This window comes from Xenopus laevis, chromosome 3S, assembly GCF_017654675.1.
Source record: "Xenopus laevis strain J_2021 chromosome 3S, Xenopus_laevis_v10.1, whole genome shotgun sequence".
NCBI classification, from domain to species: Eukaryota; Metazoa; Chordata; class Amphibia; order Anura; family Pipidae; genus Xenopus; species Xenopus laevis.
The window spans coordinates 27,478,165-27,492,642 of NC_054376.1; the positions used below are offsets into that span (position 1 = coordinate 27,478,165).

General features: G+C 42.0%; 1 protein-coding gene across 3 annotated transcripts in view; it reads left to right on the top strand.

Moving 5' to 3' along the window:
* The window catches only part of LOC108712741 (PH and SEC7 domain-containing protein 4), a 45,355-nt gene extending 36,836 nt beyond the window's left edge, over window positions 1-8,519 (top strand). For all 3 annotated transcript variants that reach the window (XM_041588131.1, XM_018255127.2, XM_041588132.1), the window contains exons 14-17: window positions 804-949; window positions 4,693-4,837; window positions 6,093-6,236; window positions 6,474-8,519. In XM_041588131.1, coding sequence (XP_041444065.1) covers window positions 804-949; window positions 4,693-4,837; window positions 6,093-6,236; window positions 6,474-6,731 — 693 coding nt within the window. In that variant the 3' untranslated portion in view covers window positions 6,732-8,519. The remainder of the gene's footprint in view (window positions 1-803; window positions 950-4,692; window positions 4,838-6,092; window positions 6,237-6,473) is intronic.
* Window positions 8,520-14,478: the final 5,959 nt, after the last annotated feature.

A 14,478-nucleotide genomic window follows, 5' to 3' on the forward strand; every position in this document is an offset into this window, starting at 1 on the left:
TTTCTACAGATCTGCAGAGTTGAAGTGACACAGGCTTCAAAATCAAAATAAGTTTGTAGAAATGTCTGAAAATTATAATATTTATTGTTTTTGTCAGTGGTGTAACTTCAGTGCACTGGGAACCCTGCAAAAAAATCTTTGGGGTCCGACGCACTGCAATACCCAACCGGCACTCCTACTCCCTGCCCTCTAAACGCCCAGCACCAGAGCAGCCTACATCCCCCTTCCTCGGCCAAAGTTAAGAGAGAGGCTGATGTTTCAAGTTACTGTAGAGAAAGCAGACCCCACGGTCCAGGCCCCCTTTTCCCCAGCCCCCCTGCAGCTGCTGGTCTGTTTCCTTTGTACTTACACCACTGGTACTTGCATAGATGATTCAATTGCTTGTTTCTTGGGACTATTACTCCTTCCTGCTTTTAAAAGTGTAGTCAGGCTTTATGGCTGACATTTTGCCTATCTTTATGACAGAACACCATTCTTGTTCCTGCTATAAATGTTTCCTACAAGAACTTAAACTCACATTGGTACCAGCCCGATCCATTTATCTGCCTGTCTATCTATCTAACTAGCAATCATCTATATATTTCTAAAACACAAAGCATCATTGTTTATCTGCAGACATTTTATCTTATGGCTTATCTTATCGATATATGGCATAGCTTATCGAATACCCTGGGAGCTGCAAAAAAACTGCTCACAGTTGCATTGTGTCAATTTACCTGAATGTTCCTGAAAGCAAAGCCTTTATGCCTTTCATGATCCCACCAAGCTGATCCTTTGCTGATGCCAATCTCTTGCTTGTGCAGGATGAGTACAGGGCAGACTGGCAGTCACCAGAGGAAGTTATAAGTTTGCATCATGCCTTAGCGGAACCGGCCAATGAATACACCAAGAAACAGTACGTGTTCCGGCTGCAGACTGCTGACTGGCGAGTCTTCCTCTTCCAAGCGCAGTGAGTAGCACTAACAGATCCCTTGTACAGTTATGAGTTAAAATACTTGGATTATAAAAACACTGTAGTGTATCCTTAATATATATATATATATATATATATATAGATATATATATAGATATATATATATAGATATATATATATATATATATACAGTGCCTTGCAAAAGTATAGGCATTTTTATCTATTTTGTTACATTCCAACCTGTAATTTAAATGTTTCTTAATCTTATTTTGTGTGATGGATCTGCACAAAATAGTCTAAGTTGGTGAAGTGAAATGAGTAGAATATATATAAAAGAGAATTAAAAAAAAACTAAAAAACTGAACTGAATTTGCATGTGCATATGTATTCACCCCCTTTGCCATGAAGCCCCTAAAAAATCCTGGTGCAACCAATTACCTTCAAAAGTCACATAATTAGTGAAATGAAGTCCACCTGTGTGCAATCTGTGGGGCACATTTACCTAGGGTCGAATATCGAGGGTTAATTAACCCTCGATATTCGACCGTCGAAGTAAAATCCTTCGACATCGAAGTCAAAGGATTTTGCGCTATTCCTACGATCGAAGGAATAATCGTTCGATCGATTAAATCCTTTCGAATCGAACGATTCGAAGGATTTTAATCCATCGATCGAAGGATATTCCTTCGATCAGGAAATTGTTAGGAAGCTAACATTGGCCTCGGTAGGTTTTAGGCGGCGAACTAGGGGGTCGAATACATTTTTAAAGAGACAGTACTTCGACTATCGAATGGTGGAATAGTCTAACAATTTTTAGTTTGAATCGTTCGTTTCGAAGGTCATACTTGAAGGTCGAAGTAGCCCATTCAATGGTCGAATATTTCGAAATTCGAACTATTTTCGAACTATTTATTCCTCTATCCCTTCACTCGAACTAAGTAAATGGGCCCCTAAGTGTCACATGATCTGTCAGTATAAAACACACCTTTTCTGACATGGTACCACAACAATGGTACAACAACAAACCTGCCAAGAGAGGGCCACCCACCAAAACTCACAGACCGGGCAAGGAGGGCATTAATCAGAGAGAGGCAGCACAGAGACCAAAGGTTACCCTGAAGGACTTGCAGAGTTCCACAGCAGAGACAAGAGTATCTGTCCATAGGACCACAATAAGCCGTACACTCTATAGAGATGGGCTTTATGGAAGAGTGAACAGAAAAAATGCCATTACTTAAAGTTAAAAATAAGGCACTTTTGAGTTTGCCAAAAGGCATGTGGGCGCCTCCCCAAATGTATAGAGGAAGGTGCTCTGATCATATGAGAACTTTTCGGCCACCACAGAAAATGCTATGTCTGGCGCAAACCCAACATATCCCATCACCCCAAGAACACCATCGCGACAGTGAAACATAGTGGTGGCAGCATCATTCTATGGGGATGTTTTTCAGCAGCAGGGACTGGGAAACTGGTCTGAGTCGAGGGAAAGATGGATGGTGCTAAATACAGGGATAATCTTGAGCAAGACCTGTGTCAGTCTGCCTGTGATTTGAGACTGGAAGGGAGGTTCACCTTCCAGCAGGACAATGAGCCGAAGCATACTGCTAAAGCAACACTTGAGTGGTTTAAGGGAAAACATTTAAATGTCAAAGTCCAGACCTCAATCCAATTGAGAATCTGTGGTCAGACTTGAAGATTGCTGTTCACAAGCGAAAACCGCCATAAAGGAGCTGGAGCAGTTTTGCCTTGAGGAATGGGCAAAAATCCCAGCGGCAAAATGTGGCAAGCTCATAGAGACTTCTCCAAAGCGACTTTCAACTGTAATTGACGCAAAAGGTGGCTCTACAATGTACTGACTTTAGGGGGATGAACAGTTATGCACCCTGAAGATTTCTGTTATTTTGTCCTATTTGCTGTTTGCTTCACAGTAAAAAAAAAAAATGCATCGTCAAAGTTGTAGGCATGTTCTGTAAATAAAATGGTGCAAACTCTCAAACAATATACAGTATATAGTTCAAAAGGACCCACACTCCAAAATCAGTGGAAAATCAGTGTTTTATTTTTCAAACTTGTGCATCCAACGTTTCGACCCACATTAGGGCCTTTATCAAGGACAAAATACAAGTGTGGGAGGAACATTTAAATACATATAGCCCCTACCAATATACATATCAAAAATCAAAATAACGACTAACGTTTCGGCTAGCACTCTAGCCCTTCAAGCTAGAGCTTTATTCTTCGATATACTTCTACTGTTTTGGCTGTTTGCACCCAAGCAAATTTTACTGCTTTACGAGTTGTGCTGGCTTCCTGAACTCTCTCTGTCTATATATATATATATATAGACAGACGGAGATTCCAGTACAGAATCGAAATGTTGGTCCACTAATAACCCTCTGAATGACTAGATGACCTGTGTATCCTGATTATTTGTGCCGGGATATTTGCATAACTTTACAGACTGGCACCCAGCATTTGGATTCTACTTATGGTGTGCGTTCCATACTCGCTTGGACTATAAATATATATATCTATATATATATAAATATATATATATATATATATATATATATATATATACAGGGCAGCCATCAGGGGGGACAGAGGGGAGAGTTGTAGGGGGCCCCGGGGGTAAGGGGGCCCAGCGACGCTGCACTTTCTTGATTATCTGGGCCCCCCCCTGCTTTCTGAGAGCTGCTGACTTCGGGAAGGCAGGGCAGGAGCACAGGGGGAGGTATCTTCTGTCCATTACTTCCCCTTATTGGTCACTGAGATTAAGTCACGGTTGAGCTGCTCAGGGATTGGATATCTGAGGTTTGAACTTCTCCTCCAGCTCATCCAATCACCATGCAGCTTTACCAGGACTTGAAATTCTGTGACCAATAAGGGAAGAAAATGCTGTCACTGGAAGAAGATGCAGCCACCTGTGCTCCCCTCCTCCCTTCTGTAGTTGGCAGCTCACTTACAGCAGGTGGGCCACACTAATGAAGTAAGTGTAACATGGCAGTTATATTGTGGTCCCTGTTGTGTGGTGGGGCCCTGGGCACCAAATTTTTTTTAAACTTCTGGGGGGGGGCAAGTTTTTTTACATGAATGCTTAAGGGGGGCCACGGCCACCAATTTTCTTATAACGTGGGGGGGGGCCCTGGCCACCAATTTTTTTCCCCATGTGGGGTCCTAGCCACCAAAATTTTTTAATAGGGGGCCCTGACCACAAATGTTTTTTTCAATGGGGGGGCCTTGACCACCAATATTTTTTTATTAACATGTGGGAACCATAGCCACCAATGTTTTTTTTTTTAGTGGGGGTTGGACCTGTGTGGTGGGGAGGGCGGACCTGTAGGTGGGGCTTGTGGTGGGCGCAGCCCAGGTGGCCCTGGAAATTTTTTCGTATGGGGCCCTGCGATTTCTGATGGCGGCCCTGTATATATATATGATACAACTTCAACTGATGAAATACTCAAATGTGCCTCATGCATTCTCACATGAGCTGGCACAACCTCCTGCTAACTGCAATTAATTTTGAATTCTGCTACTAGAGTCTACTCACTCCTTCCTAAAGCAGAACTTACCCTACTAACCATGAGTGTCAATGCCCTTCATCACCATCAGACCAGTTGCTAGCATTTTCCAGCCACTTGCCCAAACTGCTGCATTTATTACCCATCTACTAGTGTTTTTTACACATATACAGAAGAAATGATTAGCTATTATGTCAGAACACAGTGCTGGTTTTAATAGGAAGTCTTCTAATGTGGTTTCTTTCATTGTTGCTTTAGGACTGCAGAGCAAATGAATTCATGGATCAATCGTGTCAATCTGGTAGCTGCCATGTTTTCGTCACCACCATTCCCTGCCGCCATTGGCTCGCAGAAAAGATTTGTCCGGCCGATCCTTCCTTCAACTCAGTGCAAGCTAAGCCTGGTAAATCTGTTATGTTATTGGGGTAACTCTCGGGTTGCCACCTTTAAAATGGAACACATGGAAACTTGAGCTGTTGATACATGCTGTGAAAGATATTATACGAATGCCCCATAGAGGTTAATCTGTGATTAGATGTAGAGCAAGCAGGGTTAATCCCCTTTGACTCTTGATTGGTTTTTAGGGCAATCCCCCTTTGATATTTGATTGGTTTTAAGCAAAAATGGGAGGGATTACTTGGGTTTAAATTTTGTGTGGAACATGCTGATAGATAGAGACACCTATGACTAAGTTCCCGGAGGGTACGAAACGCGTAAGGTGGGCCATGTGGGGTCAGTATGTATCAGAAACCTTTTAAAATGTGAATACTAATAAATAATTTATTTTTACTGAAAATAAGCCTTGGGACATATGTTTTATAATATAAAAAATTTTGCGTGCTGATTGCCTTTGGAACCGGGGCAAGTCCCTCTGGCTATGTCTAAAGATATATGGAAATCAGGTGTATGGACTCCCGATTATAAAATAATTTTTAACTCTAGGGTTGCCACCTTTAAAATGGAATACACAACCTGCATGACTAATTAGCAATTCAGACTGCACATGCATCCAAATGAATTGCTAATTATCAATGCAGGCTGTGTATTCCATATGTGTTCGGTTTTAAAGGGGTGAGGTGGCAACCCTAGGTACCTTAGGAAATCAGTTCATAATACATCATAACAACAGAAGAGGTGGGGTAGGAGAAATGGTAGTCATTGACAGGTCTGGACTGGGAGTCAAAATAGGCCCTGGCATTCCAAGTACATTGAGGCCCAAACAGCAGCCACCAGCCCACTAATTAGTTATTTTCTATGGCATCTTACAGCGGCCCCTCTGGCATTTGCCAGAACCTGCAGATTGCGTCATTGAGTTCCCCCCAAATAAAAGAAAAGTTTAATTGCATTCTCCAAAGTCAGTGATTTGTGGTGACATGAAATAACACTGCAGACAGTTTATTTAAAATGCTAAGGCCTATTTTGGATCCTAAACCAAGACAGTTGCGGCTAAATATTTTTTTGCACAAAAAGTTTTATTAGGTAAAAATATACATTATATGGCCACTAGTGCTGCTGCTACATTGGTGTCAGTGGAGACACTATTTGCTAATGTAAACAAGGGCACCATGCACATTTAGTGATTTCCAAATGTAAATTTTTGGATCTGGTTGGCTGTGGTGAGCAATACAGGGAGCTGACAATCTATTTTCCCTCAACAGGATGAGCAGCTACAGTCACATGAGACCTGGATGGACACGTTTAATGACGATCTAACAGAGCATCAGCGCAACTTGCCAGACGGCAAGATCAAAACTCGCAACTGGGAGGATCACCATGTAAAAGATGAGTATCTCCGCTTTGAGGTGAGCAATTGAGATCCTCTTTAGCCTAGAGAATGCAATGAAGTAAAGTAATAACAGCTCTACAGCAGTCAATCAGTAGGTAGCATTTTCTGGTCACCTGTTTGAAAGCAAACATCTTATTGGTCACCAGACTTGCTTCAGCTTTGGCCGCTTTACTTCATTACATTTTTTCATTCATTTTATTTTCCCAATAAAATCGAACCGAGCCCCAACCGTTTTTTTTTTTTTTAAACACAGAAAACCAGGTACGAGACTTATGTAAAGCTGCTGGCCTTACGCATACAGGGAGGATGTGAAGACATCAACACCTGGGAGTCCATGCTTACAGAACCTGATGGGGCCAGTGAGGAGACTAATGGGGAATTAAAGAGGTCCCACTCAAGCCCTTCACTCAATGCTGAAAGTTCTCCAGTGGTTGTAAAGGTTAAACGCAACATCTCCGAACGTCGAACGTACCGCAGGATCATCCCCAAGCGTAATAAGAACCTTGCTTGATCAAAGTACCTCCTGCAATATGGAAGCACCCCTCTTTTCACTTGTAAGGGCTTAACCTTATAGGTGCCCTCTACTGAAAAGGAAATATATAGTGGAAAACTGCACTATGGGAGTTTGGATATGGCTGGGAAGAATTACACAGATGTGTGTAAAAGCCATGAAGTAGCGTAGGCTGTCTTCACCCACCCAAGCACTTAACATGTGGCTGATCAACACGTAGTATGGTCCATGTTCTTGGATCATATGGAAACCCTAAAGCTAGACCATACTTAAATGTGAGCCTTATAGATCCTGCAATGCTTTGTCTCAATTACAGGGTAACTATTTCCTTATTGGACAGCTGGATTTGCTATAGTTTACTGTAGCTGTTGCTTTCGGACAGTATTCTCTGCCTTTACACCTAGATGGCGCTAATGACTTATGTTAAAGAGTATTCTACAAGAGGAAATTCTATAGCAGAGAGCTCTCCCGCGCTTTTACATAATATTACTGAGCCAAAAAAAAGTTTAAGAATATTAATTTATTTTATTAGATGTTATTTAGTTCTCAGACAGGTCTCAGGCTGTGTAATGCTTGTTGTGATTGCTAGTTGCACAGCATTTCAATTAAACACCATCTGTAACTTTTTTCAGGTAGAGTCCAGCTGACTGCACATTACTCTCCCCAGGTAAATGTACACCTGCTACATGCCTATACTTGAAAGCTGTAAGTTGAGAAATAGAAGGATCTGGATATAACAGTTATGCTGGAACTTGCATGGTTCCTCCATAGGAACATAGAAATGCATTGGGGCAGTATAACATTGTCAGATAGAGAAGAGAGGGCAGTTCTCTTGAGTTCAGTGCCTAATAGACAGGGCAAGAAAATGTACTTGATAAGATATTATTGCATTGTTTAGTGACTTTACATATTTGCCTTGTAAGCATATTTTTATACATACACTGTTATACACAGTGACCAAGGCCCCAAAAGACCTGAATTGTCAGTGAGCAGGCGCACACCGTTACAGAAATCTCTGTATGTGAAACAGTCAGCCGAAACGTCATTTAGCCACTCCCCACGCATTTCGCAGTGTATTTGGTATGATATGGTTCTGCAGTACAAGAGAAGCCAATTGATGTATTTGAGCCTTGCTGCTCTATTTGTGTTTACAAACCTCCCACTGCCTTTGATCTTAAACTTGCTCGGCTTGTGCCAGCCCCACTGATAAAGAGCCCCACGCTATATCAAGATGATTGGTCCAGTATGTCTTCCTATGGTCTCTGTGCTGCTGCCTTTATATTACTATAAGATTATTATTATAAGACTGAGTCTTTTGCTTTTTCCCAGGAAGAATTGGATGCTTTTGCCTCAAATAAATGCATTTCATTATGGCCTCTCTGAGAACAGTAAGGCTCCCTCTTGCAGGGCATGGATAGGGAACAATAGTATTTGTTTTGTGTAGGATGATGGTACTACTGTAATCTTAGAGTAATCTACATATGTTTTCAGTGTGAGTTTGTGCAGTCACAATATCTAGACCAACTTTTTCAGGCTTTCTGGGATCAAGTCTCTTTACAATTCAACATTTCTTTGGGTGAAAATTTGCCCGAATCTCACTCTAGCTGGCCTTCAGGCTGCGGGTCCTCTGCACAGCTGCGCTGTAGAGTTCATTTTGCCTTCTCAGTAGCTGCGCTCAGTAACTCTGCCTCTCAGGTACTTGGTTTCGATTTTACAACTTGCAGGGCCTCTCTGCTCCTGCTTTTTTGCACTTGAAGACAATCTTAAATAAAAACGTTATATTTAAAGAACACAGTGGTGTGGTGACATTTTTTTCAGATAGGACTAATTCATAGATACAGTTTACTTCTTCTGCAAACCTTGAGATGCATTTACGCCAATAAACATATCCAGTGGTCTAAGAAAGCAACCTAAATCCTTTTATTCTGCATACTATTTGTTATCATATTGATTTTTATGGTTTACTGTGAAAACCAAATAAAAAGGGCAACTGCTACATCCACATTGAAACTATGAGTAGTATGCCTAGCTGATGTGGGGCATAAAGGCAGCAATATAGTAGGCAGCTTTATAGTAGTATACCCCATGTTCTGTAAGCCACACTCTGTATATAAAATTAGGGTCAGGTAAGAAATACAAATATAGGTTTTGGGGTGAGCAGCCCAATGCAGTGGCAGCCTTTTCAGGTACCTGTGGCTAAGGAGAGTTGACAGTAGTAACAGGGATTAGTGATTTGCGTGCCAGCCCGATACCCGCGGGTTGGGCATGTTCAGCCCGTCCTCGCTCCTCCATTTGCAGGTCGTGGACGGGCCGGTTCGTGTTGAGCTCTTCTGCCTGCTCTCCCTGCCCACAACATACACTGCCGATTTCTGTTTTTATAGGCGCACACCTGTTCGCAGGCCACTTTTGTGACGTCTGCGGGAGGGTGGTTCGGAGCAGGTCTATAAAAGGAGGATGGAAGTCGGGTGCGGGCGGGCACAGATCAGATTTTGACCCGCACATCACTAATAGGGATTCTGTACATACAATGAATGTAAGTGGGTACTAGTATGCCAAAGAGTACAGAGAGAGAGAACAGCTCAGAACAAAGCACCTTTGTGATGTTTCACCATTGTGACGTCATTGAGATGTTTGACATCTCTTTGCTATTAACTCTTAAGCAATTAAAAAGGCAGCGCCAAGTGTTGCTTGGCAAGAGAAATCAAGCACTAAAAGCACTTAACCTTTCCAAGCCTAACCAGCTCATAATGCTCTCTGTATATCTCCAACCCTGGTATATACATTCTACTCAGCCTACTCTACTCTTATGTATGTACATATCCCTACGTCTGTTATCAGTCATCCTGGATGGCAGCCAAAGAGTATATATATATTGAATACTGTACCCTTGTTGTAAAATATAAGGATAATAGAAGTCACCCCTCCCAGTTTAGCACACTGAGGGTCTACAGGTATATACTGATAGCTGGCCTTTATGTCAGACTACAGTTTAAATACAAACTCTCATTTTGGCAGATACATTGGCTCTTGATGTAATCAGTCTTTCTGTGGGGTGGGGGGGAAAAGAGAAGAAAGATTTAACTGCAAACTCCCCTGGGACAGAGACTGGTGGGAATGAGTAAATATTCATATTTAAAAGCAGGATTTGAACTTTATATTTTTCCGGAGAACCAAACAAATTCAGCTGTATATTATTTATTGGTATACATAAGGAATAAATATAATATACCATTAATACAGGGCTATTTCTATGCAATATTCAGGCTGTGCATGACATGTGAGTGCAGATAATTGGAGGGACCCCCGAGCTTGAGACTTAGTAGCTCTGTGCCTTTCAGCGAGACAAAGACAAACAGCAGCGAAAGTCTTTGTTTTTGAGCATCCATGCGGGATACAGAGCCCCTGGCACTATGTGCGGGGAGGGGGGGCTCTATCTATAGAAAATGTGAATATCTGATAAAATCTCTAGCTCCTAACACTCTGCGCTTTCCCCATCTTGTACAGTGGAGACCTGGAACTTACCTTGGGCCCCAGCCTCAGAGGAGCCCATACAAAAGACATTATATACTAATAATGAGATATTTATCAGTATATACAACAGAAATGTACAACCTGCAGGCCTCCAGCTTTGTTAGACTGCAGCTCCCTGAGGCTAAATGCTGTACGGGGATGCTGAGAGTTGCAGCTCTAGACATCACTGATCTTTTATCTATACTTGTGCGCTGCACCTGAGATGCACGGCTTGGGCTGCATACTGGGTACTGCCTGGCTCCCATGGGACCCCTCCATTGCACTGGGAGATTAAGACTGAGGGAGCAATGATCCTGAAAATTGTCACATCTGTATGATTTGCTTTTTTATTTTCTGCATGAGAAACTTTTATTTGCAATTAGCGACCTCCTTACTACACTCTCCCCCTGCCCCTTTCGTCCGTATTCCATTTTAGTCTCTGCTGTTACCTCCAGCACTAGAGGAAGGGCTGTACTTAGGATGGGAGAAAGGTCTATGTGCCGTTCACTCCTTGGCCCAGAACAGATCTTTTAAAATGTACAAACTTATTTAAATTAGACTGCTGTGAAACTTCAACTCCCACAATCCGCTGACACCCAAAAGACTGATTCACATTACACTGTTTATTTTTCACATAAATGTAGTTTTCTTATATTTGATGCCCCTACACCTAGGGTTCCGTACCCCTCTAGATCTGGCCTGGGCCAAATAATGCACAGGTAAGTATGCTGGAGACTATGGTATGGCAGGCACCTTTACCCCACTATAATTGTTTCAGCTTCGCATAAAGCACCATCATTTGGGCACATGATTTCCCAAATCATAAATCAATCTGGACCCCCACTGGGCACTTTGTACTCCTGACCCCCCAGCAGTCTGCTGTCTGTATTGTTGCACTTTTTCCGAATAACCAATTAAAGTCTAAGGGCATGGTTTAGTCTATCCCCCACCCTGTAAGGAGCACATGGTAGGAGCAATCTGGCTTGTGTGCATCCAACTCCCCCATCATGAACAGGAGGGAGGGGTGATATTCCCTGTGCTATAGGCAGAGAGAGAGAGAGAGACAAGTGGTTGGAAAGGGGGGCAGTATTGAGTGGTGGGTATAATGTTGCTGTTTCCTGCTGTTACTGCTTTGATTTATCCCTAATGAGTTCTTGGCACATGAATGATCAGAGCTCTCCGAGGAGCCTGCCCCTTAATGCAGCATCCTACAGCTCTCCCATGGCTCCCTGCAGTCTTTCTCACTTTCCCTCTCTCCATCTAGTCTGCCATTACCCAGAATCACATGCATTTACTCCTCGTATATGCTTCCATCCCATAATTTCTTTCTTTTTGTAGTTTCTTCTAGTTCTGTCCCAGAACTGCTTAGTCTGATCCCAGTTACATGTGTTTTGGGGTCCCACCTTCATGCACTGGCACTCTGACTCCTTAGGCCTTGTGTTATAATCCAGAATTTAGATCACTTGTAGATCTGTCTTAACCATGCCCAGAATTCCCCTATCCATTTCCATTCCACTTCTGTCCCTGAATTGTATATTCTGCCTTTGACCTAGAATTCCCTGAAGCTGGTACTGTGTGTACAGAACTCACCTGTAGGTTCCGTGCACCTTTGCCCCTGTACTTGTACCTGTCCCAGAGTTATTTCTTTTTTACTGTGCCTTCTGCCTTTCCAGAAATGCCAGGACTAGATCAGTTTCTCAGTGACAGCATGGAGTTAGCTGAAACTTTTATTAAATCATGTAAACCGTAAATCAGCCCAATAGGTTGGTTTTGCTTCCGATAAGGATTAATTATATTTTAGTTTGGATCAAGTACAAGGTACTGTTTTAGTCTTACATAGAAAAGGTAAATCATTTGTAAAAAATGGGATTATTTGGATAAAACAGAGTCTATGGGAGACGGCCTTTTCCATAATTCGGATCTTTCTGTATGATGGGTTTCTGGATAACGGGTCCCATACCTGTACCTCTGGAAATATTAACTACTCCCTATTCACTAGAAGACTATTGGGCAGCTTTGTTTAAAACAGGTCTTCTTCCTCATGGGTTAGTGTGGCCAAAAGATCTTCAGGTCAGGAGCAGTAACTTCTAGTTATACCATTGCAGTTATTTGAGTAGGTGCTGGGAGTTGTACTGCAATTAAAGGTAAAGGGTTGCAGGTTTGGTGGGACAAATGTACATAGGGATGTAAAGTATTCCTGTCTCCATCTTACTGGCAGGCGCGGACTGGCAATCTGTGGGTTCTGGCAAATGCCAGAGGGGCTGCTGTAAATTGCCATAGACAGTCACTATTTATTGGGCTGCCAGGGCCTATTTTGAATCTCAGTCCAGACCTGCTTACTGGCGCCATCTTTCCTCTGCTCTGCCTGCTACTCTCTACTTTTTCTACCTGCTCTGTTGCGGCTCAAGGCTGTCACCCCCCTGAACCCCTTTATATTTATAGTGCTCCAAGACAGGGTGTGTAACTACAGAAGAAGCAGACAATGCCATTGCTGGTATCAGGATCCATAGGGGCCCTGTGTAGCAAAGACTGATTTATTTCAATATATGTTTATGAAAAATGTCATAGTTCCAAAACCTTAGGAGGGCTCTAATGATGATTTTTCTCTCAGGGCGCGGTAACATCTAGTTACTCCGCTGCTCCAAGACTTGGCAGTGCTTAATAGAGAGAGAGAGTAGGACAGTAAATTTAATACTATTAATAATACTAATTTATTGTTTACTGCTGTACAGTGCTTTGCCCTCAAGGAGTGCTATACAAATAAAAATATATAAATACATACAAATATACATGCCTAACAATATATGACTTCACTGGAAGGTGGTTCCTGTTCTGAAGAGCTTGCAATCTATGAATTCCATAGTCCAGTCTCGATATCATACCCTCAATAACAGTTTAATAGAGGACAGTGACGTGCTTTTATAGGGGTTTGTTTGGGGGCAGTTCACTGCTCAATGTGTCATGTGCTGCTGTGTTGAATTTGGATTACAGGTATGGAATCTCTTATCCAGAAACCTGATATCCAGAAGTTTATGAACTACACAAAGGTAATCCACCATTGAGCCTATTTTAACAAAAAAAAAACCCTTATCCAGAATACCCTAGGTCCCAAGCATTCTGAATAACGGGTCCGATACCTGTACCACTTTTTATTTTAGTCGCCCCCAGTTGTGCTGTCAATGTTCTGCCACCCGAAGTACTGCTTCTCCATAAACACCACATCCAACAAGCCACTTTCCTTCATGCTTATTTATTTAAAATATTTTATATTACAAATATTTATTTACACTTTGGCCCTGCAGTTGCTGTATTTCCACAAGCAGGACCATGAGATAAAGTCATTTAGTGCGGAGCAGGCAAAATCCTGTAATAATGCCTTAAGTCTTTGCTTCATTGAAACCTGTTGCATTATATACCCTAGTGTTTGTGTGTACTGAGCACTGGGAAACAGAACATAACAGAATATTACGGAATATGTCAGAATAAAAGTAATTAGAGACATTGGGGAGCTGAGGCCCAAATCAAATATTAATTCAGAGATGTCCAACCTTTAGCCCAGTTGGTTAACAGAAAACAATGGGGTTGACTTACTGACATCGGTATTAACATGTACCAGAGCAGTTACCAGTAACAACCAATAAGATCTTTCATTTCTAATGTGCTAGAGTCTAATCACAGTTAATCATTGGCTGGATGCTATGGGTAACTCCCTACGCTGGGGCAATTTTGCACCTATGCATCTTCTTCAAAGTCCTGCTTTTAAGAGTCATTGTGGATCAACACTAGTAATACTAGTCACTAGGACAGCCCTTGTGGTTACATTAACAGCATATAGAGATCTGCATAGATGTATATGTTTTATATACATACATACATATATATATATATATATACAGTTATTCATATCTTTGTGTAGTCTTTGCTCCTGCAACTGGATCACCAGGATCTCCCCTCTCTCCTCTGTAGAAGTACTTAAAGGGATACTGTCATGGGAAAAAAAATCTTTTTTCAAAATGAATCAGTTAATAGTGCTGCTCCAGCAGAATTCTGCACTGAAATCCAGTTCTCAAAAGAGCAAACAGATTTTTTTATATTCAATTTTGAAATCTGACATGGGGCTAGACATTTTGTCAATTTCCCAGCTGCCCCTGGTCATGTGACTTGTGCCTGCACTTTAGGAGAGAAATGCTTTCTGGCAGGCTGCTGTTTCTCCTTCTCAATGTAACTGAATGTGTCT